The sequence below is a fragment of the Lissotriton helveticus genome, chromosome 9 (assembly GCF_964261635.1).
Source record: "Lissotriton helveticus chromosome 9, aLisHel1.1, whole genome shotgun sequence".
Taxonomy (NCBI): Eukaryota; Metazoa; Chordata; class Amphibia; order Caudata; family Salamandridae; genus Lissotriton; species Lissotriton helveticus.
Genome location: NC_136070.1, coordinates 1,287,708,745 through 1,287,733,265, shown reverse-complemented (window position 1 = coordinate 1,287,733,265; position 24,521 = coordinate 1,287,708,745). Strand labels below are relative to the sequence as shown.

The window sequence follows — 24,521 nt, the reverse complement described above, 5'->3', positions numbered from 1 at the left end:
ACGCCTCCGCCTGCAGGCATCCTGCAGGCACACACGCCTCCGCCTGCAGGCACACATGCCTCAGGCCGCAGGCACACATGCCTCAGGCACACACGCCTCAGGCCGCAGGCACACACGCCTCAGTCCGCAGGCACACACGCCTCAGTCCGCAGGCACACACGCCTCAGCCCGCAGGCACACACGCCTCAGCCCGCAGGCACACACGCCTCAGCCGCAGGCATCCTGCAGGCACACACGCCTCCGCCTGCAGGCACACACACGCCTCAGCCCGCAGGCACACACACGCCTCAGCCCGCAGGCACACACACGCCTCAGCCCGCAGGCACACACACGCCTCAGCCCGCAGGCACACACGCCTCAGCCCGCAGGCACACACGCCTCGAGCCTACAGGCACACACGCCTCAGCCCGCAGGCACACACGCCGCAGCCTGCAGGCACACACGCCGCAGCCTGCAGGCACACACGCCGCAGCCTGCAGGCACTGCACAGCAGACCCTCACTTCCTGTTGTCAGAAGTCGGTTGTGATGTTCTTGTCCAGTCCTTGGGTTGCGTCTGACGTCCAGACTCCGGAATAGTGCAACTGCTCTTTTTGATTTCTTAGGAGACTTACTGCATCTTATTTTTCTTAGGGCCGTTGAAAGGTGAGCGACTCTAGCACAGTAATGAGTAGAGAACATTTTCAAGCCGATTGGTGAGAACTTTAATCATTCAGAGTTCCTACTGTGGGCTTTCTCTAGGCCAATTCGGGCCATCGTTTCCCACAGTGCGCAACAAAACAATGCGCAAGAGGGGGTTTCAGTCCTAGACCACTCAGTCGACTCCTCTGCTTGGGAGCCGGAGCTCTGGCTTAAGAGGTTTCCCCTTTTCTCTCCCAACTCATCCAAGACAAACTCCTGTTATTTGCCAAGAACAATAAACACAGTACAGTCCAAACCTGGCTCAATGACGTGAACCTTATCGCCTTCGAAACCAAATTCTCACCGAAAGGCAAGTCACTTGGATTCGCGGACCCACGAGGAACACGCTGCTAAAAACACAAAGACAGACAGTGCCGGCTCTCTCCTAAAGAAAGTGAAAGCAGAGACCGACTTCAGGACTACTGTTGTGGTCTTCAGACTCTCGCGTCTGGATGGTGGTAACCCCTGCTCCATATCTTTCCAGACTCCACACTGACACCCCTTAAGGGCATCCAACACACCGCAGAACATCTCATCCAGGGCCTGAAGAAATAGGATCACAACACCCCATCCTGGTGGAACTTCACTGCCGGCCCTCGCTGGCCCACACTAGTGGCATCCTTTACAAAGCCACCACAACCAGAGCCCCATTCATCCTGCAGGGACGCTCTCAATCTCGGATGGTTCTCGGCAGCCAGGATACCGTCAGACCGCAGACTAAGAAGGGTAAAAAAAAATAAAAAAAACTGGCGGACAGTCTCCATCTTTGCACCCAGGATCGGGAGCAGCGACACTGCATCCCTCAGAACTGCCCAACGCGGCTGCATTTTAGGAGAGTAGAAGGCACGCCTCCAAGTAGAACGCTGCTACGTCAGAAAGCAGTAACAGTCCTCAAAGCAGCTACCTCGCCCATCAGTCATCGACCGTCATCGCCCATAGAATTTAAGGCTCTTTGAAAACTTACATGCAGCTTTTCATGTTCATATATCCTGATCTGCTTCATGGGGATGAACTTTTACATTAATTTTCTACGGTATCCAATGGTGCATCAGACCCAGGTGTTTCAAGCATCAGTGCCACCACGTGTGTAGGCAAAGACCGGGGTGAGGACAGAAGCTTCGGGTGAGACAAAGTGTGCCCCTGGATGCGTGTAAGAGTTAGTCAGTGCTGGCTGCAGGCCCACGTGGGAGAGGACATTTAAAAAGATACATCTTTAATCAAATCAATATCCCCATGTATAGACCTCAAGGCCGGACTGGGGTCCTGCCTCCCTCAATGCACCATTGTGGTCACACGGGGATAAAGACGGTGAACAAATGCGTAATCACAGGGGTGTGAAGCAAAGTACAGTTCTCTGTCTGCAGAGGAGGTCGGCAAATGCAAACATGAGGCACTGGCTACGCAAACTTCAGACCATCCTGAACATAGCGGGCAGACTCGTCCTCAGCATCCCACACATCACCTGCAAGACCCCCACTGGCTCCCAGTCGAGAAGATAGTAACCTTCAAGCTACTCACCCACACCTACACCTACAAATCTCTCCACAACACCCGACCCAAATACCTCAACGACAGTCTCCTTCCACGTACCCAAGAGAAACCTCTGCTCGGCCGACCTCGCTGAAACGCCGCGCATCCGCAAAACAAGAGCGGGTGGAAGAGCCTTTTCCTACATCGTGGAAGAGACCTGGAATGAGCTCCCGATCAACGTCAGACGCTCCCCCACTCTTCACACCTCCAGAAAGACGCTCCCCCACTCTTCACACCTCCAGAAAGAGTCTCAAGACCTGGCTGGTCGGCTGACTGAGCGGCAAGCCCCCCCCCACCCTCCTTGAACTGGAGACCCTCACTGGTGAGTGGCGCACTTCAAAATTCCCCGATTGATTAATTGAGGAAGTGGAATGTTTTAACCGTCCCCAACTTCTTCCCCAACATCTTTAGACAAGAAGCATACCGGCGTCCGCCTTACCTAGCTGGTGCTCGTTGCGCAGAGCCACCCGGTCATCCAACAGGAAGTACACGGCTTTGGTAGACAGCAGCACGCACGCGGTCACCTCCACATCCGGTGACTTGTAAAACACGACGGAAGACCACATGAGGTGTCGCAGCTCCTCGTTCTCCACCTGGAAGGGAGAAGGTAGATAAAGAGGGTCAGGTTTTTAGGGGGTTCAATTCTACTCGGGGGTGTAATATTTCTACTGGTTCACATCTATTCAAGAGTGAGAGGGTAAAGAGAGATGAAAAGAATTTCAAGCAATAAAACGGCTTTCCCACATACCTGCCTTCACAGAGATACCCCTAGGGCAAGTCCTGCCCTCTCGGAGTCTTGCTCTTCCGCTGGCCTTAGCTGGCAAGCGGAGAGCCTCAGTTGGACAGTGGAGAGCTTCGGCCAGCCAGTGAAGAGCCTCTGCCCCCCAGCAGAGAGCCTCTGCCCCCCAGCAGAGAGCCTCTGACCCCCAGCAGAGAGCCTCTGCCTTCTGCTGGCCAGCAGAGATCACTGGCTGGCCAGCGGAAAGCCTAGAGCCCCGGCCAGCGGAGTGGCTCGATTCTCAGCCAGCGTAGAACCAGGAACCCACCACCACCCCAGAACTCCACTGCAGCCAAGACCCTCACCACCACACAGATCCCCACTGCAGCCAGGGCAAATGGAGCTAATTCACAAAGCTAACCAAAGTTGCCATCTTGAAGGGGGGTCACAGTGTTGCAGGTGTGGGTCACCTGGTAAACATTTTTGAGAGGACCAGGACTTATTTTAAATCAGACTCAGACTCCGAACATGAGAGAGAGAGAGAGAGAGAGAAAGAAGCAAAAAAGGATAAGGGGGAAGGAGATGTCAACATTCAAACTTGTGCAGGATGGCAAAAACCATGAAGGTGTTTCGCCTAAAGTGCTATACATGAGGGCAACTGAACAAGAAATGGAGCGAGAGAGAGGGGCAGTATGAAGAGAGGAAATGAAGAGGCAGGAACACAAATGAGACTGACGTTCATATACAGCAGGATAAAGCAGTCACTCTCCAAGACTGGCCTGGGCATCATCTATGTTTCAATAAGCAATATTTGTGCATCGCTTGGACCTCATTGGCTGCGACACCATCTATCACAGACTCCTCCTATCACCACCGGCCTGGGTACCCACCTCCGCCACACTGGTGTGAAACAAGTCCACGAGGGCGCCTGCGGTCAGCCCAGCCACGTAGTGGAGAGCCGAGGAGATGGGAAGGTAGAAGGGAAGAGGACAGTCTTCAGTGAGTCTCTGCAGCCCAGATTCAGAAGGATACAGCGCTGAGAGGGTCCCATGAGGCTTCGAGAAGCTAAGGGCCAGCAAGAAGCAGAAAAAGACAAACATGTCAAAAGGAGTATAAGGGAACATACCACATGCTCAAACATCAAAACAGCAAACATGGGGGCATATTATCAAGGGGGTTTATCTCCGCTTTTTTGGCTTTAAAAGCCAAGAAAGTGGAGATAAAATTATCTCCCTATTACCTAGCTGTCGCTAACACCAGTTAGCGACAGCTAGTAGGAGATAGCGACCATCTTGGGCCCCACTTTGCATGTCAGTGAAATTTATCACTAATGACATGCAAAGTGGGCGTGCCAAGATGTTAGCGACTGGAAACAGTCGCTAACATCGCTATCTCCTATTACCAACTTTTGGAGATATTCGCGCTAAGCGCGAATATCTCCAAAAGCTAACACCTGCCCTGAGCAGTTCTTAGCCATGTTATCCAATGGGAGGTGGATAACATGGCTAGGAGCATTAGCTCGGTAATGCATGAATATCGCTGACTTTTCAGCGATATTCATGCATTGCGGCCGATTTTTGGTAATACCAAGGTTTAGCTGCGATAAAAATCGCCGCAGCTCAGCGGTAAAATTTTGTCTCTAACCAAGCAATAGCGATAATTATCGCTATTGCTTGGTAATATGCCCCATGGTTCTGTCCTGCATTGCACAGTGACCTGACCTTCCTTGCTAGCTCAGGGGACTTCTAAATGATAATGATTAACTAGAGGGCACCCATCCTCAGAATTAACAAGCACAAGGTAAAGCTAAGTTATAGTTCAACCTTACGTGAAATTATATTAATCCAACCTGAAGCACCTGTCTATGGACCAATGATGCTTTTGTTCCACTTTCAGTTGGACAGTGGTGTGTAGCCTATGAGAATCACTTCAGATTCACTCCTCTGTCCAATTAAAAGTATTTATTCCCCAACTGAAAGGAGTTATTATCTTTAATATTTTACAAACAGAAGGATGCATTCCCACACGTGTTACTGCTACATATGGACACAGGGATGTTGTGCTGTGCATCGCTTGTCCCCGATACACACAGAACAACAACCTCAGTGTCTGACCTACTTAGTGTTCTGTACTTTCCCCACACTTCTACTGTCATCAAGACCCGCCTGTGCCCATCAACACCACTTCTAATCCACTCCAGAAAAAGGACACAAATCCTTAGTAATTTACTCAACTCCACATTTGTTCTTCCAATTATTGCCTTGTCCTGATGAGGACCCCAGAAGAACTGCTGGGACGACACGTTGTAGATTTACATGATAATAACACTAGGAATTATATGACTAGCCAGGCGCCTGGACGGACCTTCACGAAGACATTTTAATTGTCGATTTACTCCCGGTGTTACTGGTGACCGTCTGTAAATGCACCTGGTGAGATTAAAATCCTATGTGATTAAATCCTTCGGTTTCTGTACAGTGTTTGAAGCTGCATATTCGATGGAGGTCTTACTTTAGTTGCAACAAAGATTGGTTCTTTGACAAATTATTTTCTATACCTTCCAAAAGTGAACCATAGTTGTTATATTAAAGGCATACACATGACAATTTATTATTATGGTTATTAAGGGAAGCTATCCAAATTTACCTTTACCTGCCCTCCACCACACCCCCACAGCCCTCTTCTGGTCCCTCTCATTGCTGCAAAGTTGGTCTTAGTGCCTTGTTTCTCAAATCTTATATTACCCTTTCTCCTAAACTATCTTTTTTTTACATGAGGTGGAAAAAAGGAAACTCATTTAGTGGAATAGTTATACATGACATTCTCCAGTCTGTCCATAAGCTCAGTAACAATGAACTTCAAAGGTCTCAAAACAGAACCACAAAGGAGGAGCCAGAGAAGGGCCGGTGAAGCCCGGCCGCAGCTCGAGCAGTACCTGGACGTCTGGTTGGGTTGGTCTCTGGCCTCCACCAGGTTATTGTTCGTAGAGTCCAGAGATCTGAAAATGAGGATTGTCTTGACGTCCTGCAGGTAGGACCTCAGGAGGCTGTAGATTCTCGCAAAGTGAAACTTCTCATGAGGGAGGATGAACACTGCAGCCATGAAGGTGTAGCCAAGCAGCAGCTGTAACATGTGACCATCGGCAAAGGAGTCGGTCCTTTGGGCCGGGATTCGGGGAGGGTGCACCAGGACTGACGCCAATGGGACCCGGCTCATTTTGAACATGTATCTTACATCATCACAGGTATCAAACTGTTCCAGAAGTGCTATCAAGTTTATTTTGAGGATGTGCAAATATTGGCCTGTTAAGAGTAGCCAGCAAGGCAGGAACGTGCATGGTCCTCGGCTGGCAGATTCCTCAGGGTTGCAAGAGGAGGAAGGCAAGGCATCTTTTGTCCATAAGGGTTTATTTCGCACCAGCTGTGACTGGGAATATCTCTGCACTTCAGCCGGGGAACTAGGATAAAGATATACTGGAAAGAAACCCTTGATGTCTGAGCCATTGGCAGCACTGTCTTGGATGTCCAACAGATGGGACACAAACTCCTGTAAACCGGTCTTTCCACGGTACAACTTGTGGGTGCCCCGCAGATCCGCATATGTATGAGAACTATGTAGACATAAGCAGCAGTAGAAATCTTGCAGGTTTTGGGAGTCAGAGAGCACAAGGAAGCAATGTTCCCCCTGCCTCACCTTGAGGCTCAGACACATTTCAGGCACCAGAAATCCGAATTCAGTTAGGTCCGTGTAAGGGAAGCAGAAGGCCATCTTTAGGGCAGAAGGGACGGCGTGGTCGCCACGCAGTGACTCCTGGGCAGGGATCTCGAAGACTGCGATAGACTCATCAGTCAACACCAGGCAAGAAGCAAACTGCCTGAACGCCTTCTTTATTTGGATGGTAAAGCTCCAGAGCACTCGGACAACATGGACGTGGTCGGTGTCGGCGCTCGTGGGACCGTTCCACTCCACGGTTTGCTCCCCTTCAGGAAGCCCCATTTCAAAGTAACCGTCTCCAGGGCTGGCGGTGCTCTTGCCGCTCCCAGAGTCCCTTTGGTCTTCGGTCGGTGAAGGAGGAGGTTGTAGCGAAGCTTGTGCTATCGAAGCAGAAATGTGGTGGACGAAGGCTTGGTTGGTGGCAGTGTAAGACATACAGGAGAACGGCAGTATGATGGTGCTTAGATGGTCATAGGATACGCTGGCGTCCTCTCGCATATTGTCTAAGCTTCACAGAGGAGGAGAAAAGAAAATGGATGTCACATTAGTTGGTGGAAAGAGACAGAAAACATGTCCATTTTAAGATTCATATATACACACACACCCATCTCCTCTGCAGGTCAAACATGAGCCTTTTGAGTCCCCAAAGATGCAACAGCGTTGATCCGCTCAACAACCTATCAGCCACCAACAAGATAATCCATTGCCCAGCATTTGGCTCCTGTTCAGTCATCACTCACTGCAAAAACATCTTTCTTGTATAGAAATGACATCACCTCTCAAACCACAGCGAGCAGAGGAGTTAAATGCCAGGATCACCGACAACTCCACAGCGATGCACAACAAAACCATCAACTAACCAGAACCAGGAGTGGAGGAGATAGTGTGCCCTCCCGTGGAACCCTGGCTGGACAAATGAACCATGAGACACCCAAGAGCGATCAGAAGCATTCATATGACCTCACATCTGCGATATGTCATCTTCTGCTGCTTTTCTTTTTTTAATAACCCAGGTTGGGTGTAACCCAGCTCCTGGTTGAGTCATTCATTGGGCACCACTGAATATTCGCTCTGTAACATCATCGCAAATGACTATTCCCCTCACATGTTAATGAACATTATCGGCAGGGTTCCTGTGCGCATCACTGTATGGATTGGGTTCCTGTGCCATCACTGTATGGATTGGGTTCCTGTGCACATCAATGTATGGATAGGGTTCCTGTGCGGATCAATGTATGGATCGGGTTTCTGTGAGGATCAATGTATGGATCGGGTTCCGGTGAGGATCAATGTATGGATAGGGTTCCTGTGAGGATCAATGTATGGATAGGGTTCCTGTGTGGATCAATGTATGGATCGGGTTCCTGTGAGGATCACTGTATGGATCGGGTTCCTGTGAGGATCAATGTATGGATCGGGTTCCCGTGCGCATCAATGTATGGATCAGGTTCCCGTGCGCATCAATGTATGGATAGGGTTCCCGTGCGCATCAATGTATGGATAGGGTTCCCGTGCGCATCAATGTATGGATAGGGTTCCCGCGCGCATCAATGTATGGATAGGGTTCCCGTGCGCATCAATGTATGGATAGGGTTCCTGTGCGGATCAATGTATGGATCAGGTTCCCGTGCGCATTAATGTATGCATAGGGTTCCTGTGCGCATCAATGTATGGATCGGGTTCCTGTGCGCATCAATGTATGATAGGGTTCCTGTGCGGATCAATGTATGGATCGGGTTCCTGTGAGGATCAATGTATGGATCGGGTTCCTGTGAGGATCAATGTATGGATCGGGTTCCTGTGAGGATCAATGTATGGATCGGGTTCCTGTGAGGATCAATGTATGGATCGGGTTCCTGTGCGGATCAATGTATGGATCGGGTTCCCGTGTGCATCAATGTATGGATAGGGTTCCTGTGTGGATCAATGTATGTATCGGGTTCCTTTGAGGATCAATGTATGGATCGTGTTTCTGTGAGGATCAATGTATGGATCAGGTTCCTGTAAGGATCAATGTATGGATAGGGTTCCTGTGCGCATCAATGTATGGATCGGGTTCCTGTGAGGATCAATGTATGGATCGGGTTCCTGTGAGGATCAATGTATGGATCGGGTTCCTGTGCGGATCAATGTATGGATCGGGTTCCTGTGCGGATCAATGTATGGATAGAGTTCCTGTGCGGATCAATGTATGGATCACCATAGCAAAGAGATCTGAGGTCAGAATTGACATAGTCCTCAGAGCCTGTAAACTGTAAACTCCAGCCCCAGGAAACATCACACCGTATGACACACACTCATCTAACCCTTTACACGTAAACACAACTTGAAGCAGCTTCTGCACCACTCTCGCTATAGGGGCCACCCACGGAGAATCAACGTGAATACTCAACTGCAAGTCGGAGTCTCCTGCTTCACTGGCCAGGAGTTGGCTTCTGTGCCCTGAGCAACTGAAACGTAAAGGCTACACATGGTCCCTCCTGTAACCAATCGGATTCAAAGGCTGCCTCAGGGTGCAGCATGACTCTGGTCTAGCGTGGGTAGGGCAGAGGGCTTAAAGGCTCATAATGCCATTGAACAACAACCGTCTTAGGTGCCTGTTCAATGCCTAACTAGCGCCTTGAGACCCTCATGGGTGACTAGCGCGCTTTACATACCCCTAATTAATTGATTGAACTTGTTAGTGGAATGTAAACGTGGTCAAAATCAGCCAAAAACCCATCTGAATGGTACGTGATCCTAAGAGCGATAGGAACTTCAGTGCAAGGAGTCAATGCACTCTAGTCTTCGCATCCCATCACACGGCAGGTCAAGGGCCACTGAGGTGCATCGACTCATAACCCTAGAATCTTAATATCACTCACGCAAGACCTGAACCCCTCTTTGCAGGAGCGTCCATATGCGACTAAGTCTGAAGACAGAAGGGTCTCAATCGAGGCAGTGACTCCATCCGACTCAAAAAATTATTATCAATGCAAACCACACGGTTTATCACACTCCTGGTGCAGCCCAACACACTCGCTATTAAGCCCATCAAACTAATACAGCCCAACACCCCTCCTGATAATTGTGAAGCCTGCCTTGCTAGTCATAGAGCCTATCCAGCAAATGATACAGCACATCCCACCTTTATGCAGCCCCTTTAGCTAACTGTATAGCCCATCTGGCTACACATACAGCCCATCCGGCTACTCGTACAGCCCATCCGGCTATCCGGCTATTCGTACAGCCCATCCGGCTATCCGGCTACTCGTACAGCCCATCAGGCTATCCAGCTACTCGGACAGCCCATCCGGCTTTCCAGCTACTCGGACAGCCCATCCGGCTTTCCAGCTACTCGGACAGCCCATCCGGCTATCCAGCTACTCGGACAGCCCATCCGGCTATCCAGCTACTCGGACAGCTCATCCGGCTATCCAGCTACTCGGACAGCTCATCCGGCTATCCAGCTACTCGGACAGCCCATCCGGCTATCCAGCTACTCGTACAGCTCATCCGGCTATCCAGCTACTCGTACAGCCCATCCGGCTACTCGTACAGCCCATCCGGCTACGTGCACAGCCCATCCGGCTACGTGCACAGCCCATCCGGCTACGTGCACAGCCCATCCGGCTACGTGCACAGCCCATCCGGCTACGTGCACAGCCCATCCGGCTACGTGCACAGGCCCCTCCGGATATTCATACAGCCCCTCCGGATATTCATACAGCCCCTCCGGATATCCCTCCGGATATCCACGCAGCCCCTCCGGATATCCACGCAGCCCCTCCGGATATTCACGCAGCCCCTCCGGATATTCACGCAGCCCCTCCGGATATTCACGCAGCCCCTCCGCATATTCACGCAGCCCCTCCGCATATTCACGCAGCCCCTCCGCATATTCACGCAGCCCCTCCGCATATTCACGCAGCCCCTCCGCATATTCACGCAGCCCCTCCGCATATTCACACAGCCCCTCCGCATATTCACACAGCCCCTCCGCATATTCACACAGCCCCTCCGCATATTCACACAGCCCCTCCGCATATTCACACAGCCCCTCCGCATATTCACACAGCCCCTCCGCATATTCACACAGCCCCTCCGCATATTCACACAGCCCCTCCGCATATTCACACAGCCCCTCCGCATATTCACACAGCCCCTCCGCATATTCACACAGCCCCTCCGCATATTCACACAGCCCCTCCGCATATTCACACAGCCCCTCCGCATATTCACACAGCCCCTCCGGATACTCACACAGCCCCTCCGGATATTCACACAGCCCCTCCGGATACTCACACAGCCCCTCCGGATACTCACACAGCCCCTCCGGATATTCACACAGCCCCTCCGGATATTCACACAGCCCCTCCGGATATTCACACAGCCCCTCCGGATATTCACACAGCCCCTCCGGATATTCACACAGCCCCTCCGGATATTCACACAGCCCCTCCGGATATTCACACAGCCCCTCCGGATATTCACACAGCCCCTCCGGATATTCACACAGCCCCTCCGGATATTCACACAGCCCCTCGGATATTCACACAGCCCCTCGGATATTCACACAGCCCCTCCGGATATTTGTGAAGCCTGCCTTGATAATCGAACAGCCTATACAGCAAATGATACAGCCCATCCCAGTCCTTATGCAGTCTCTTTACATAACTGTACAGCACATCCCAAACATGTACAGTCCATCCTACTAATGGTCAGGTTTATAAAGACAGGATATCTAAACCCTGCCAAATTCACTAAAGATGTGTTTAGAGACCTGGGTATCACCAGTCCCTGTATGAGTGGTTGGGGCATGGAGTATTGTCAGGGTTTAGAATCCTGCGTGTTCCAGTGTCCTGGATGAGTGCGCTGGTGCCGCGAATGCTGTCTGTGTGCCCTCGCTTGTGCATAATGTGCTGTCCACACCTCTACGAGAGAGCAAAGACCTGGCAAACCGGAACTGGTGTGTGCAGACAATGGAGCCCACTTTACATGACACAGGTGCACTCAGATCCATAACAGTCCCTTGTACACATAAACACACAGATCTGTAAGGGACATATGAACTCAAACAAAGGTATGCTCAGATCCATAACTGGCCCATGTACATAAAACACACAAATCTGTAAGGGGCATATGAACTCAAACACAGGTATGTTCAGAGCCATAACTGGCCCATGTACACAAACACACCGATCTGTAAGCGGGATAAGTACACAAACACAGGTATGTTCAGATCCATAACTGGCCCATGTACACAAACACACATATGTAAGGGGAATATGAACTCAAACACAGGTATGTTCAGACCCATAACTGGCCCATGTACACAAACACACATATGTAAGGGGAATATAAACTCAAACACAGGTATGTTCAGATCCATAACTGGTCCATGTACACAAACACACAGAACTGAAAGGGACATATGATCTCAAACACAGGTATGTTCAGATCCATAACTGGTCCATGTACACAAACACACATATGTGAGGGGAATATGAACTCAAACACAGGTATGTACAGATCCATAACTGGTCCATGTACACAAACACACATATGTGAGGGGAATATGAACTCAAACACAGGTATGTACAGATCCATAACTGGTCCATGTACACAAACACACATATGTACGGGGAATATGAACTCAAACACAGGTATGTTCAGATCCATAACTGGTCCATGTACACAAACACACAGAACTGAAAGGGACATATGATCTCAAACACAGGTATGTTCCGATCCATTACTGTCCAATGTACATAAACCGGCCCAACTATGAACAGCATATACACATGAAAATTATTCTGACATCCACGGGGATTCGTTCGTGCGCGGTGCTGGTCTGACTTCACCTACTGGCGTAGTCATGCCTACACAAGGCTCATATATGTAAAACACACTCACCTTGTTTGAGGCAGGTTTCCAGCCTTTAAAGGGGAGTCGGTTTCAGCTGCTGCCTGAGAAAGAAACCCACAAACCCCCCAAAAGCAGTTAATGGGGTAGTCATGACACGTCACTTGTAGGACATATACTGATTTTAACATAGAAGCAATCATCAAGAAAACATTTGTTATAGATGTAAAGAATACTTGGAGTTTGCTTCGATATGTCGAGTATTAATGCACAAAAGACTAAAAGAAGAGACACTTGAGTAGCCCACTATGGAAGAGTCCAGAAATAGGAACTTGTCAAGACAGACGTGCGACAAGACAGCATCAGCACTGGCGTCACCAGTGCAGTAGGTGTTCGGCTCTAACTCCAAACCTCCTCTCTCCAAGCCACGAGTTGTATCCAAGAACCCAGGTGATATCTGCCTGGGGACGGTGCCAGCTCTTGGGGCCCTCAAGGATGGCAACATGGCCTTTGATGCTCTTCAGCAATGAACGGAAGAGGTCCTCCTTGTAGGCCCCGTTACAGAGTACCCTCCGTTGCTACCCAATGTCCTACGACAAACGCTGGTCGCAACTATCCTTGAAGTGCGCTTTTGAAGATCTGATGGAGAGGACTTTTCAGGAGCTGCAAGGCAGCTGCCTGCGTTGCTGTGGTGTCAAATGATGAACTTCTAAAGTGCTTGGTCACCAAGGGCATATGTATACATTTGAACCTAAATGACACCTGGGCTCCCGTGGCAACGGGTCAAATTCAGGATAGAAATAAACAATTCTTGATAGACAATTATTTGGACCTAAATTCTAGACAAAGTATCAATTTTACAGAAAAAACCTGTGAGCACCTAGATCTACATATTGCTGGAAAACTTGACAAGAGTGCACACTGTCACCTCGCTCGCGACCTGTGGAACAGCAAGCTGCGAAACATGCACTTTCGAACCAGCAAAGCAGCACTGCACCAGGCAAGCAGACACAGTATGCACCAGGCAAGCAGACACAGTATGACCCAAGCAAGCAGACACAGTATGACCCAAGCAAGCAGACACAGTATGACCCAAGCAAGCAGACACAGTATGACCCAAGCAAGCAGACACAGTATGACCCAAGCAAGCAGACAAGTATGACCCAAGAGAGCAGACACAGTATGGATTAGCAGGCCCACAGCCACATTAAGTCGAAAACCAGTGAAGCAAAAAGCAAAAATGGGGGTGACCATAGGAAAGAAGCCCTACTCTCCTACAACAATCATGCCTGAGAGCGCAGTCATTACTAGGAGAGCACAGTCACTGCCCAAGAGTACAGTCTCTGCCCTGGGAGCGCAGTCTCTGCCCGGGGAGCGCAGTCTCTACACGGGGAGCGCAGTCTCTGCCCGGGGAGGGCAGTCTCTGCCCGGGGAGGGCAGTCTCTGCCCGGGGAGGGCAGTCTCTGCCCGGGGAGCGCAGTCTCTGCCCGGGGAGCGCAGTCTCTGCCCGGGGAGCGCAGTCTCTGCCCGGGGAGCGCAGTCTCTGCCCTGGATCACGTTTGAAGGCTCGCAGCAGAGTTATCCTTGAGAGCAGCTCGTAGAAGGGATAGCATATGAGGTCATCCCCTCTTCGGGGTGACATAGCAAAAACAACAATTGATGGACAGAATGCAGAACAATGTCATGCATTCACCCTAGTACAGGGATCTGGGCCTAAATCCATAGTTTTTTTGCTCACCTGCCATTCCAGTTAGGACCCAGTCATATGCAAATCAGTCTGACCCTGTGCCCCATGGGAACAGTCCAGCCCGAACTGCCAGGCCCGGTACTTCCTGGACTGGAAACAAGCTTCCGAGGACCGATTTCAGCCCTCATCAGCCAGGATAGCTTGACACCAGTGGCATGGAGAGCACGGCATACCCATCCCACTCGGGGTGACAAAAGCAAAAACAACAATAGCATCAGTGGTCGTCCCATCTTCCCCAAACGAAACCTCTGTATAGTATTCACCTGTTCCCTTCCTCCAGGTTGGGATTCTGATACTTCACAGCATCCGGGGATCACTGCATCACGAGTAGGAGTCAAACTACTAGGTGAGGGTAAAGAGCTGACTAGGGCGGCTTCCGTACACACTATCACTAGAAGAAAAAGAGAGCAGGTGTGAAGAGCTGAAAGAAGCAGCCGACCTCCAAACATAAGCATATAATCTTGAGTTTCAATATTAAAACCTGCATTATCCGCCACAGTGCAGCATCTGTACGGTGGATGCTAATGTCTGGTCACAAAGGTTACAGCTACCTTAGATGCTCACAGCAGAGAAGCAGCCCCGAGTTATTTATATGACCCATCTCCAGCCTCCTATGGACACCCTTACCCTACAGCCTCTCCGGCCTGCTAGTGACACACTGACCCTACACCCTCTCTAGCCTGCTAGTGACACACTGACCCTACAGCCTCTCCGGCCTGCTAGTGACACACTGACCCTACACCCTCTCTAGCCTGCTAGTGACACACTGACCCTACAGCCTCTCCGGTCTGCTAGTGACACACTGACCCTACAGCCTCTCCGGCCTGCTAGTGACACACTGACCCTACACCCTCTCTAGCCTGCTAGTGACACACTGACCCTACAGCCTCTCCGGTCTGCTAGTGACACACTGACCCTACAGCCTCTCTAGCCTGCTCACCATTGACACACTGACCCTACACCCTCTCTAGCCTGCTAGTGACACACTGACCCTACACCCTCTCTAGCCTGCTCACCATTGACACACTGACCCTACAGCCTCTCTAGCCTGCTCACCATTGACACACTGACCCTACAGCCTCTCTAGCCTGCTAGTGACACACTGACCCTACAGCCTCTCTAGCCTGCTAGTGACACACTGACCCTACACCCTCTCTAGCCTGCTAGTGACACACTGACCCTACAGCCTCTCCGGTCTGCTAGTGACACACTGACCCTACAGCCTCTCTAGCCTGCTAGTGACACACTGACCCTACACCCTCTCTAGCCTGCTAGTGACACACTGACCCTACAGCCTCTCCGGTCTGCTAGTGACACACTGACCCTACAGCCTCTCCGGCCTGCTAGTGACACACTGACCCTACACCCTCTCTAGCCTGCTAGTGACACACTGACCCTACAGCCTCTCCGGTCTGCTAGTGACACACTGACCCTACAGCCTCTCCGGCCTGCTAGTGACACACTGACCCTACAGCCTCTCCGGCCTGCTAGTGACACACTGACCCTACACCCTCTCTAGCCTGCTAGTGACACACTGACCCTACAGCCTCTCCGGCCTGCTAGTGACACACTGACCCTACAGCCTCTCCGGTCTGCTAGTGACACACTGACCCTACACCCTCTCTAGCCTGCTCACCATTGACACACTGACCCTACACCCTCTCTAGCCTGCTCACCATTGACACACTGACCCTACACCCTCTCCGGCCTGCTAGTGACACACTGACCCTACAGCCTCTCCAGCCTCCTATGGACACCCTTACCCTACAGCCTCTCCGGCCTGCTAGTGACACACTGACCCTACACCCTCTCTAGCCTGCTCACCATTGACACACTGACCCTACACCCTCTCTAGCCTGCTCACCATTGACACACTGACCCTACACCCTCTCCGGCCTGCTAGTGACACACTGACCCTACAGCCTCTCCAGCCTCCTATGGACACCCTTACCCTACAGCCTCTCCGGCCTGCTAGTGACACACTGACCCTACACCCTCTCTAGCCTGCTCACCATTGACACACTGACCCTACACCCTCTCTAGCCTGCTCACCATTGACACACTGACCCTACACCCTCTCCGGCCTGCTAGTGACACACTGACCCTACAGCCTCTCCAGCCTCCTATGGACACCCTTACCCTACAGCCTCTCCGGCCTGCTAGTGACACACTGACCCTACAGCCTCTCCGGCCTGCTAGTGACACACTGACCCTACAGCCTCTCCGGCCTGCTAGTGACACACTGACCCTACAGCCTCTCTAGCCTGCTCACCATTGACACACTGACCCTACAGCCTCTCCGGCCTGCTAGTGACACACTGAGCCTACAGCCTCTCTAGCCTGCTCACCATTGACACACTGACCCTACAGCCTCTCCGGCCTGCTAGTGACACACTGACCCTACAGCCTCTCTGGCCTGCTAGTGACACACTGACCCTACAGCCTCTCCGGCCTGCTAGTGACACACTGACCCTACACCCTCTCTAGCCTGCTCACCATTGACACACTGACCCTACACCCTCTCTAGCCTGCTCACCATTGACACACTGACCCTACAGCCTCTCCGGTCTGCTAGTGACACACTGACCCTACAGCCTCTCCGGTCTGCTAGTGACACACTGACCCTACAGCCTCTCTGGTCTGCTAGTGACACACTGACCCTACAGCCTCTCCGGTCTGCTAGTGACACACTGACCCTACAGCCTCTCCGGTCTGCTAGTGACACACTGACCCTACAGCCTCTCCGGTCTGCTAGTGACACACTGACCCTACAGCCTCTCTGGTCTGCTAGTGACACACTGACCATACAGCCTCTCTAGCCAGCTCACTGAGTAAGGTTCCTGAGCTGACCGCCTCCTGTAGGTCAGTGTACAGCCTCAGTCTCAGCTCCTCCAGTTGGGTGAGGTTTATTAAACACCCTCCCCACCCACCTGCGACAAACCCAGGACCTGCTGACCTTCTGGAAACTTCTCAAGACCTGGCTCTTCGATTGGTAGCTGCTTCTGCCCCCTCTATAGCGCCTTGAGACCCTCACGGGTGAGTAGCGCGCTTTACAAATGATTGATTGGTTGATTGACTTCCCAGCCAAGTCCCAATCTACTCTTATAGTGGCCTTATAGGGGGCTTTAGAGTTTGTCTCCCACAGGAATGTGACTGCCCCTAGCACCACCACATACCCACCATCCTCATCTCCACCACCACCATGTCCATGGTGGTCGCCCATCCATGAAGCCTCTCGGGCCTGCATTTCTATCCTTCTGGAGAGGCTGACCACAGAAGTGGACCCAGGTCCAGATCTGGCCTCCAGAACTGGACACACCCCAACTCCTACTTGATGAGACAGTATCCAAGTATAGCAGCACAGCCTAGCGACGCCGACTCGGCCCCATTTCACTTCTAGCAGCGTTCCCCAGAGGTGCGTGTAGTGTCTCAGTGAGAGCACAGCAGGTCTGCCAAGAGCAGCTGGTACTGTCCCATTCCATGTACTCAGCCCCCTCTGCTAAGAAACGCTGACGGTCCAGCTAACAATTACCAGAAATTCAAGACTTCTGAGAAAAGCCGGTCCTGCCAGACTAAAATGAAAGCACGCCAGCTAGAAGGTACTAAAGCTGTCGCAGAAATATTTCCAGAAAAACTAAACAAGCCATACATACCCCTATTACTGAAGAAAAAAAACCTGGATCCGCAAAATCCCGACAACTACAGAATGATTACAAAAGGATCTTTCCTGGGCAAACTGATAGAAAGAGCAGCGTTCGCCCAGATGTCACAATTCATTGAAGAGAATGCCATACTTTCAGACTTCCAAACAGGATTCCGTCCGGGAAGAGGCACTGAATCTGCCCTCCTTGCCATCTGGGATGACCTGAAGAATACAGTTGACCGCAACGGGGTTGCCGCGCTACTCCTCGTGGACCTCTCAGCTGCCTTTGACACAGTTGACCATGACACTCTGAAACAAAGACTCTATGAAGCGGGCATAGAGGGTACTGCTCTAGACTGGATGGCGTCCTACCTTCGAAACAGAACTAATGGCATCCATACCCCACCTTTCTCGTCCACACTGTACGCCACAAAAGCAGGGGTCCCACAAGGCTCGATCATCTCACCCAGGCTTTACAACATCTACATAAAGTCATTACCGGCACTGATCAATCAATTTCACCTCACGTGCTATAACTATGCAGATGACACGCAAATACTCCTTTAACTGGAATGCCCCAAAGACACTGGAAACTCACCAATTTTCAGTTGTCTCAGAGCCGTGGATCAGTGGAGGACGTGGAGCCATCTCAAAATTAATACTTCCTAAAAGGAAATACTCATGTGTGGCTATTGGAAAAATATTGACCGACTCGCCGCATGACCTGATGATCTAGGAACACTGCCTAAAGTATCAAAGGAAGTTAGAAACCTTGGAATGACCATGGACTACAAGCTATCGATGAATTCCCAAGTGGTCAAATTAGCAAGATCAAGCTTGGTTACTATAAAAACTCGTATCGTCCCCCACAAAGTCCAGGCTACCATCTCTCTTGTTCTGTCCAAACTCGATTACGCCAAAGCCTCTACCACGGATCACCTTTAACAACTATGGAAAGACTACACATGATTCAGAACTCGGCTGCCAGACTACTCTTACTTATAAAGCAGCAAGACCACATCTCTCCTGCCTTGAAGGCCTGAATTGGTTACCCGTTGCCAGAAGATCCACGTTCAAGCCGCTTTGTGTCACCCACAAAGTGATACATGGACCGGGACCGCTCTTCATCAGTGTGAGGAGGCAACCCGAAACACCTCCAGCGATCACGAGAACAACCCAATCTCCCCCCTATGGACTCCTTACCTCCAGGGTTCAGACGAGGACAACAAATGCAGGGAGGAATCACCATCAGTGACAACAGCCTGTCCTCTCTCTACGCAGCCCGGAAGTGAAACATCGACATCCCTCGATCACTGGAGGGGCAGAGCCACTGCACAAACTGTCCAATCAGAAATACTGGAAGAAACAATGGATTGGACGATAAACAGCGTCTGAGGCAGAGGCGATTGGAAGAAGGACTGCAGAGAAAGCGAGAAGGTGTTCCGGTGCAGAGAAGGACGTTGTGGAGGTGAACGAAGAAGAAGACCACGCGGAAGACCAGGAACCCCCTGAGGTGTGGTGTGAAGACTGATGGACCCCGGAGGATGCGCAAAAGCTGCCGCAACTCAGGAGAGTGGTGGCAGAAAGCGGTACGTGATTAGGGAAGAGGGAATGAAGGTGGGGAGGGCGGGACACTGGTGGGTAAGCTCCCCGAGACCCTGAAGTGGGGACACCTTGATTTTCCCCCCTTAGAATCACTCTATATTTTCAGTTGGTAAAGATTCATTTTCCCCCTCACAAATTCCTTAGCGAATCCTTCACGAGGTGTGGTGGTAGAAAATGGCAACAAATTGAGCGTGCCATCTTACCGCTCCTTTCTTTTCTGAGCAAAACCTCTGGGACCCGACTAGGCCGAAGCTGAAGTTAAGAGAACTCCTACTCTGGTGGCCATCCTCGCGTTTCTCAAGAATCTGACCAGACGGTGTTTTGTTTATGTTACTATTTGCCTTTAAAGACCTGCCATTTGAAAACCTTGGGACTATATACTTCATACATCAATTCCATTATTACCTCCATACGGTCTCCTTACTTCGGTTTCCGCCCATCCCTCCAACAATCAGGAATGAAATCACCAAATCCATTCAACAAAAGAGCCTCCGCTCTAGAGTGGGACCCGCTTCAAAATGCCAACGTACAAGAAAAAAAAAACAGGGGTGGCACATCCTTCTCTGTCCAAGCAGCCAAACTATGGAACTCTTTACCCCCAACTTAAGATCCATGGACAACCACCTTATCTTCAGAAAACTACTCAAGAATTGGCTCTTCCCCCACATAAGCACCATACGCAAACAGAAATATACAACATATCCCTCTGTATATAAGAATTTTTCTGAAATATAGATGTGTACCTACATATGTGTATTGCTTTGTGTGAACCTGTATAATAATTAGGTTTTTAAAGATATAGATACTCGTTAGTTTGGCTTAACAAAATGTACATATTACTGATAGTTACATTATTCTATGTTTTTAACATGTATATAAGTGACTGCATAAATAAGTAAATCTTTTACCATAACTATTTATCTACAATTGCTTCACTATTGAATTACAAACCAAAATATATTTATGTATCTTTATATTGATTACTCTGCTTCTAATTCAGCATCTCCAATGCAATATACTATATCCCACTCTATATTTCTCGCAATATATCCTCTACCTCCTCTCTCCCATTTATCCCAAATCCCATAACAGGAGAGGGTGACAGCAGCGCCGTGTAAGCAGGGGAGGTAGGATGTGGGAGGGGGCAGGGTGACAGCAGCGCCCCGTATGCAGGTGAGGTAGGACGTGGGAGGCAGCGGGCTGGACAGCTGTGGTGTGAATGTGGCTGCCCGCGGGCCACACAGGGGACCCGTATAAGAGGGCAGCTGCCTTAGCGCCACATGAGGGCACACGATACAGCCTAGTGCTGAGGGGCCCCCTCTGGGTCAGCACGCCCGCATCAATTCCGGGCATGGGTGGGCGGGGAGTTAGGTATAAGTACCTCTCCCACCCACCTGGCGTCATCTTTTGGCCACTACGCGGGTCCTGGCCAGCGCCTTTGCAGCCACTCTTTCAGGATATGGGCAGCGGCTGCAGCTTTCAGGGCGGGTGTTTAAGCGGAGCGCCTCATGCAGGTGGGACGATGGGTATCCCAAGGTTGCAACGGTACTTCCGGTCGTAAACCACCCAGGGGAGTGGCTGGAGGACCGTTTAAAGGAATTAACAGCTAGATTCATCAAAGACCCGTTTTGCGAGTCCTTAATAGCGATTCATAAGGAATCGCTATTACAGACTCGCAAAACGGGATTCATGTAGGAATCGCAATATTTATTGCGATTCCTACAGCTTCCTTATTTGCGATTAGCTAATTGCTAATCACAAATAAGGAATAACTCCCCATTCATTCCTACGGGCCTAAAGGCCCATAGGAATGAATGGGGAGTTATTCCTTATTTTCGATTAGCAATTAGCTAATCGCAAATAAGGATGCGAATTCAAGAGTGCCAGGGGTGTCCAAAGGACACCCTGTAGCACCCCTGAAATGCAAATTTACACAGGTGTTGCGCACACACATGTCCAAAGGACATGTGTGTGTGTAACATGCAATTGAAAAAAATGCACTAAAGTGCTTTTTTCTATTTTTTCGCTATTTACCACAAAGTCAGACTTTGTGGTAAATTGCGACCAAAAATTGCAAATTCGCAATTTAAAAATGGTTAATGAATTGCATTTAAGGAATCTCAAATCGAGATTCCTTAAATGCAATTCTTCGCAAATATGCGATTTCGCTAATAGCGATTTTTGCATTTGGGATGATGAATCCCAAATGCAAAAATTGCGCTTGCAAAGGGCCAGATTCGCAGAATCTGGCCCTTTGCGAGCCGAATTGTCTTTCATGAATCTGGCTATATGTACAGTGTGAATTTTGAGTATACCTAAAGCAACCCTGTGATGCATTAGATGTTTGGTGGGGTCAGTGTTATTTGTGCGAAATTATGTGCAATTTTGAGTAGTGGTATAGACTGGCGTGCAGTGCTTCTCTGAATATGTCTGGCAACCTAACATTTCCTTAGCATGCCAGGGTCAAAGGTCTGGGGGTATGGCCTCTCGTGCGTCCTGTGAGTGGCACGGGAATGGAGGCATGGGTATTTCCACCACTGAGTTAAATATGGGGTTCCAGGCATGCGCTGGGTCAGCTTGCTGTGGAAGCTGCGGCACAGGCTGGGGGGGTGGGGGGGGGTCTCCCCTCCCAACCTTTTGGTTATACTACTGGGAGGCAATGATTTGGCTTTCCTGGGTCGGACGGCACTGCTGTAAGGAAGGATCTCCTCCTTGTGGAAGGAGGGGTGTATGGGTGAGCTGCAATGATTCAATAAAGGTGTTTGGCAACCTTACATTTCCTTATTTTGCCAGGATCAAATATCTGGGTGATTGGCCATTTGGGCCTGCTGTGGGTGGCACGATGGGGGCAGGAAATGGAGGCATGGCCTTTCCGCCACTGAGATATTTGGTTTGGGGTACCCAGGCATGCACTGGAACAGCTTGCTGAAGAAGCTGTAGCACAGACTGGGGGGGTGGGGGGGGTGTATCCCCTCCCAACATGCAGGTCACACACCTGGGAGGCAATGATCGACTCCCTTGGGGAGGAGGGATCTGTTGCAAGAAATGAAGTCCTCCATTTGTAAGTTAAGCAACCAATCGGGGGCGTGTGAGTTATGGTGGTCAGAGATAACCCCTTATTTAGTGTGGCGAAGAGCCCAGTCAGGGGAGGCCGAGGTAACCTCGCACAGGAGAGTGAACAGCGCTATGCGTAAATTCACTGAACAGAGGGGGTTTGGCTTTATCAGGCATGGTCTGCTGCATGCCAAGTCCACAGGGTGTTTGGTAGAGGATAGGGACCACCTGTCTAGAGTGGGCAAGGACTGGTTTGTGGGACCTGGGAGGGGCCCTGGAATCCGCAGGATGTAGGTAAGAATGGCTATCTTGGTGGGGGGTATGTAAACTAAATTACCCAGGCATTGACAACAATTGCTAGCGTATTCAGGTGCAAGACATAATATCTACAAAAACATTCTACAACTGCTTTCAAGTATAAAACTGGATGGGTTCCTTTGACAGGAACCCATCCAGTTTTATATTGTTTAATGACTAAATCTTTTTTAACTGTCAAATCATGTATGTCAATATAAAATCACTATGAAAGATGTATTAACCCTCAACATTCAACAAACAGTTTTATCAAAGGATTTCGTGAAAAGATTTTGAGATATTAAAATCCATTTTATACTTGAAAGCAGTTGTAGAATGTTTTTGTAGATATTATGTCTTGCACCTGAATACGCTAGCAATTGTTGTGTATGCCTGGGTAATTTAGTTTACATATACTTTTCACCCTGACCCAGGATCGCTATTCGCACCAGGGGGTCCCTGTTTCTTTACAAAGTATCTTGGTGGGGGGCCCTGGTTGTGTCGGTGGCCACACTCAGAGCTGTGTCTGAGTTACAGGGCGATCCAGAGGCTGAAAGGTACACAGGGGTACCCTCATCAGGAGTACAACAAGGGTACAAAGGCCAAATATCCCCAGATGGTCCTCGTGTTGGACCCAGGAGAAGCGACGGTACCCCGCTATTCCGACGGGCGATTTTAAACCTGAGCAACTGGGGGTTTGCCTGGAACGCTACGCCCCCTCAGGGGGTGTGGGTAGAGGGGTGGACTGGCGGTCCACTGGTGTGAGGGGTAACCCCTCCCCCAAAATTGGTAAGCACTGATTGGCTAGGGCCACAGTGAAATTTGGCTCATCAGGTGGGCAGGCGGAGGAGGGGCTGCCTGCCCTTGGATCGCCCGTAAGCTAACCCACCATGTTGGCATATTTTGGTATGCAAATAAACCTGCATTAATTTTCTCTACAAAAAAGGTGTCTTGTCTGTTTATTTCATCAGGAGATTGCTGTATGTGTGATGGTGAGTACGTTGCAGATACTGGCACTATGACGAGGCCCAAAAAGGATCCGCGTCAGTGTCTAATAACATCCACACGCCACAGCTGGTTCGCGAGTCCTGCCAGAGCCACAGATCTGATGCACATGTTTTGTTAGGAGTGTTTTTACATTTTCTGAGTTAACAGGGGAGCAGAATCTTTGCAGCCTGCAGACTCCTCCCACATTCCCGTCCACGCACAGGAAGTTGCTCAAGAGCCGTCCAGCTCTGATGTGCTGAACAATGGTTGGTGGAGGCAGAGGGCAGCAGGGCCTGGCCGGCCTGTGCACCCCGCTTCCTGGTCAGGTTCTGGCTGTGCACCGCACTTCCTGGTCTGGAGGGCCTGTCAGCACCCCAGGCTTCCTGACTGATAAGTCATCCAATCCACACTCATGCCATAAAGAGTTCTGGGAAACACAGCTTAGGTGAAGAAGCAGCCTGTACTAAGATACATGAACCGCTGGAGGGGGGGGGTGGGGTCAGGGTGGGGGCAGGGGGAGGTGCAACATCTGCACATCGAGTGAGGTCAGGAAGCGATGTGCTGACAGACAGCTGCATCGGTACAGAGGCCACACCCGCTTAAGTAAGGACCCTTAGGACCGGAGTGGAGAAAGGCTGCTGGGCGGAGATACCTGCAGGAGGGTATTCTGTGCACAACGCTGCACGTGTGGCCTGCGGAGAGGACG

General features: G+C 50.5%; 1 protein-coding gene across 5 annotated transcripts in view; it reads right to left on the bottom strand.

The window, feature by feature from the left end:
- The window catches only part of NISCH (nischarin), a 186,180-nt gene that overhangs the window by 11,228 nt on the left and 150,431 nt on the right, over positions 1 to 24,521 (bottom strand). For 2 of the 5 annotated variants that reach the window (XR_013601160.1, XM_078661890.1), the window contains exons 14-18: positions 14,496 to 14,623; positions 12,537 to 12,589; positions 5,863 to 7,149; positions 3,818 to 3,992; positions 2,649 to 2,802 (exon numbers count right to left, since the gene is read on the bottom strand). Coding sequence is in view for 4 of the 5 variants with exons in the window: in XM_078661890.1 (XP_078518016.1) it covers positions 2,649 to 2,802; positions 3,818 to 3,992; positions 5,863 to 7,149; positions 12,537 to 12,589; positions 14,496 to 14,623 (1,797 nt within the window). In the remaining variant the exon portion in view is untranslated. Of the gene's footprint in view, positions 1 to 2,648; positions 2,803 to 3,817; positions 3,993 to 5,862; positions 7,150 to 12,536; positions 12,590 to 14,495; positions 14,624 to 24,521 lie in introns of those variants that run through there. The other 3 variants (XM_078661891.1, XM_078661893.1, XM_078661892.1) reach the window with 3 other exon arrangements.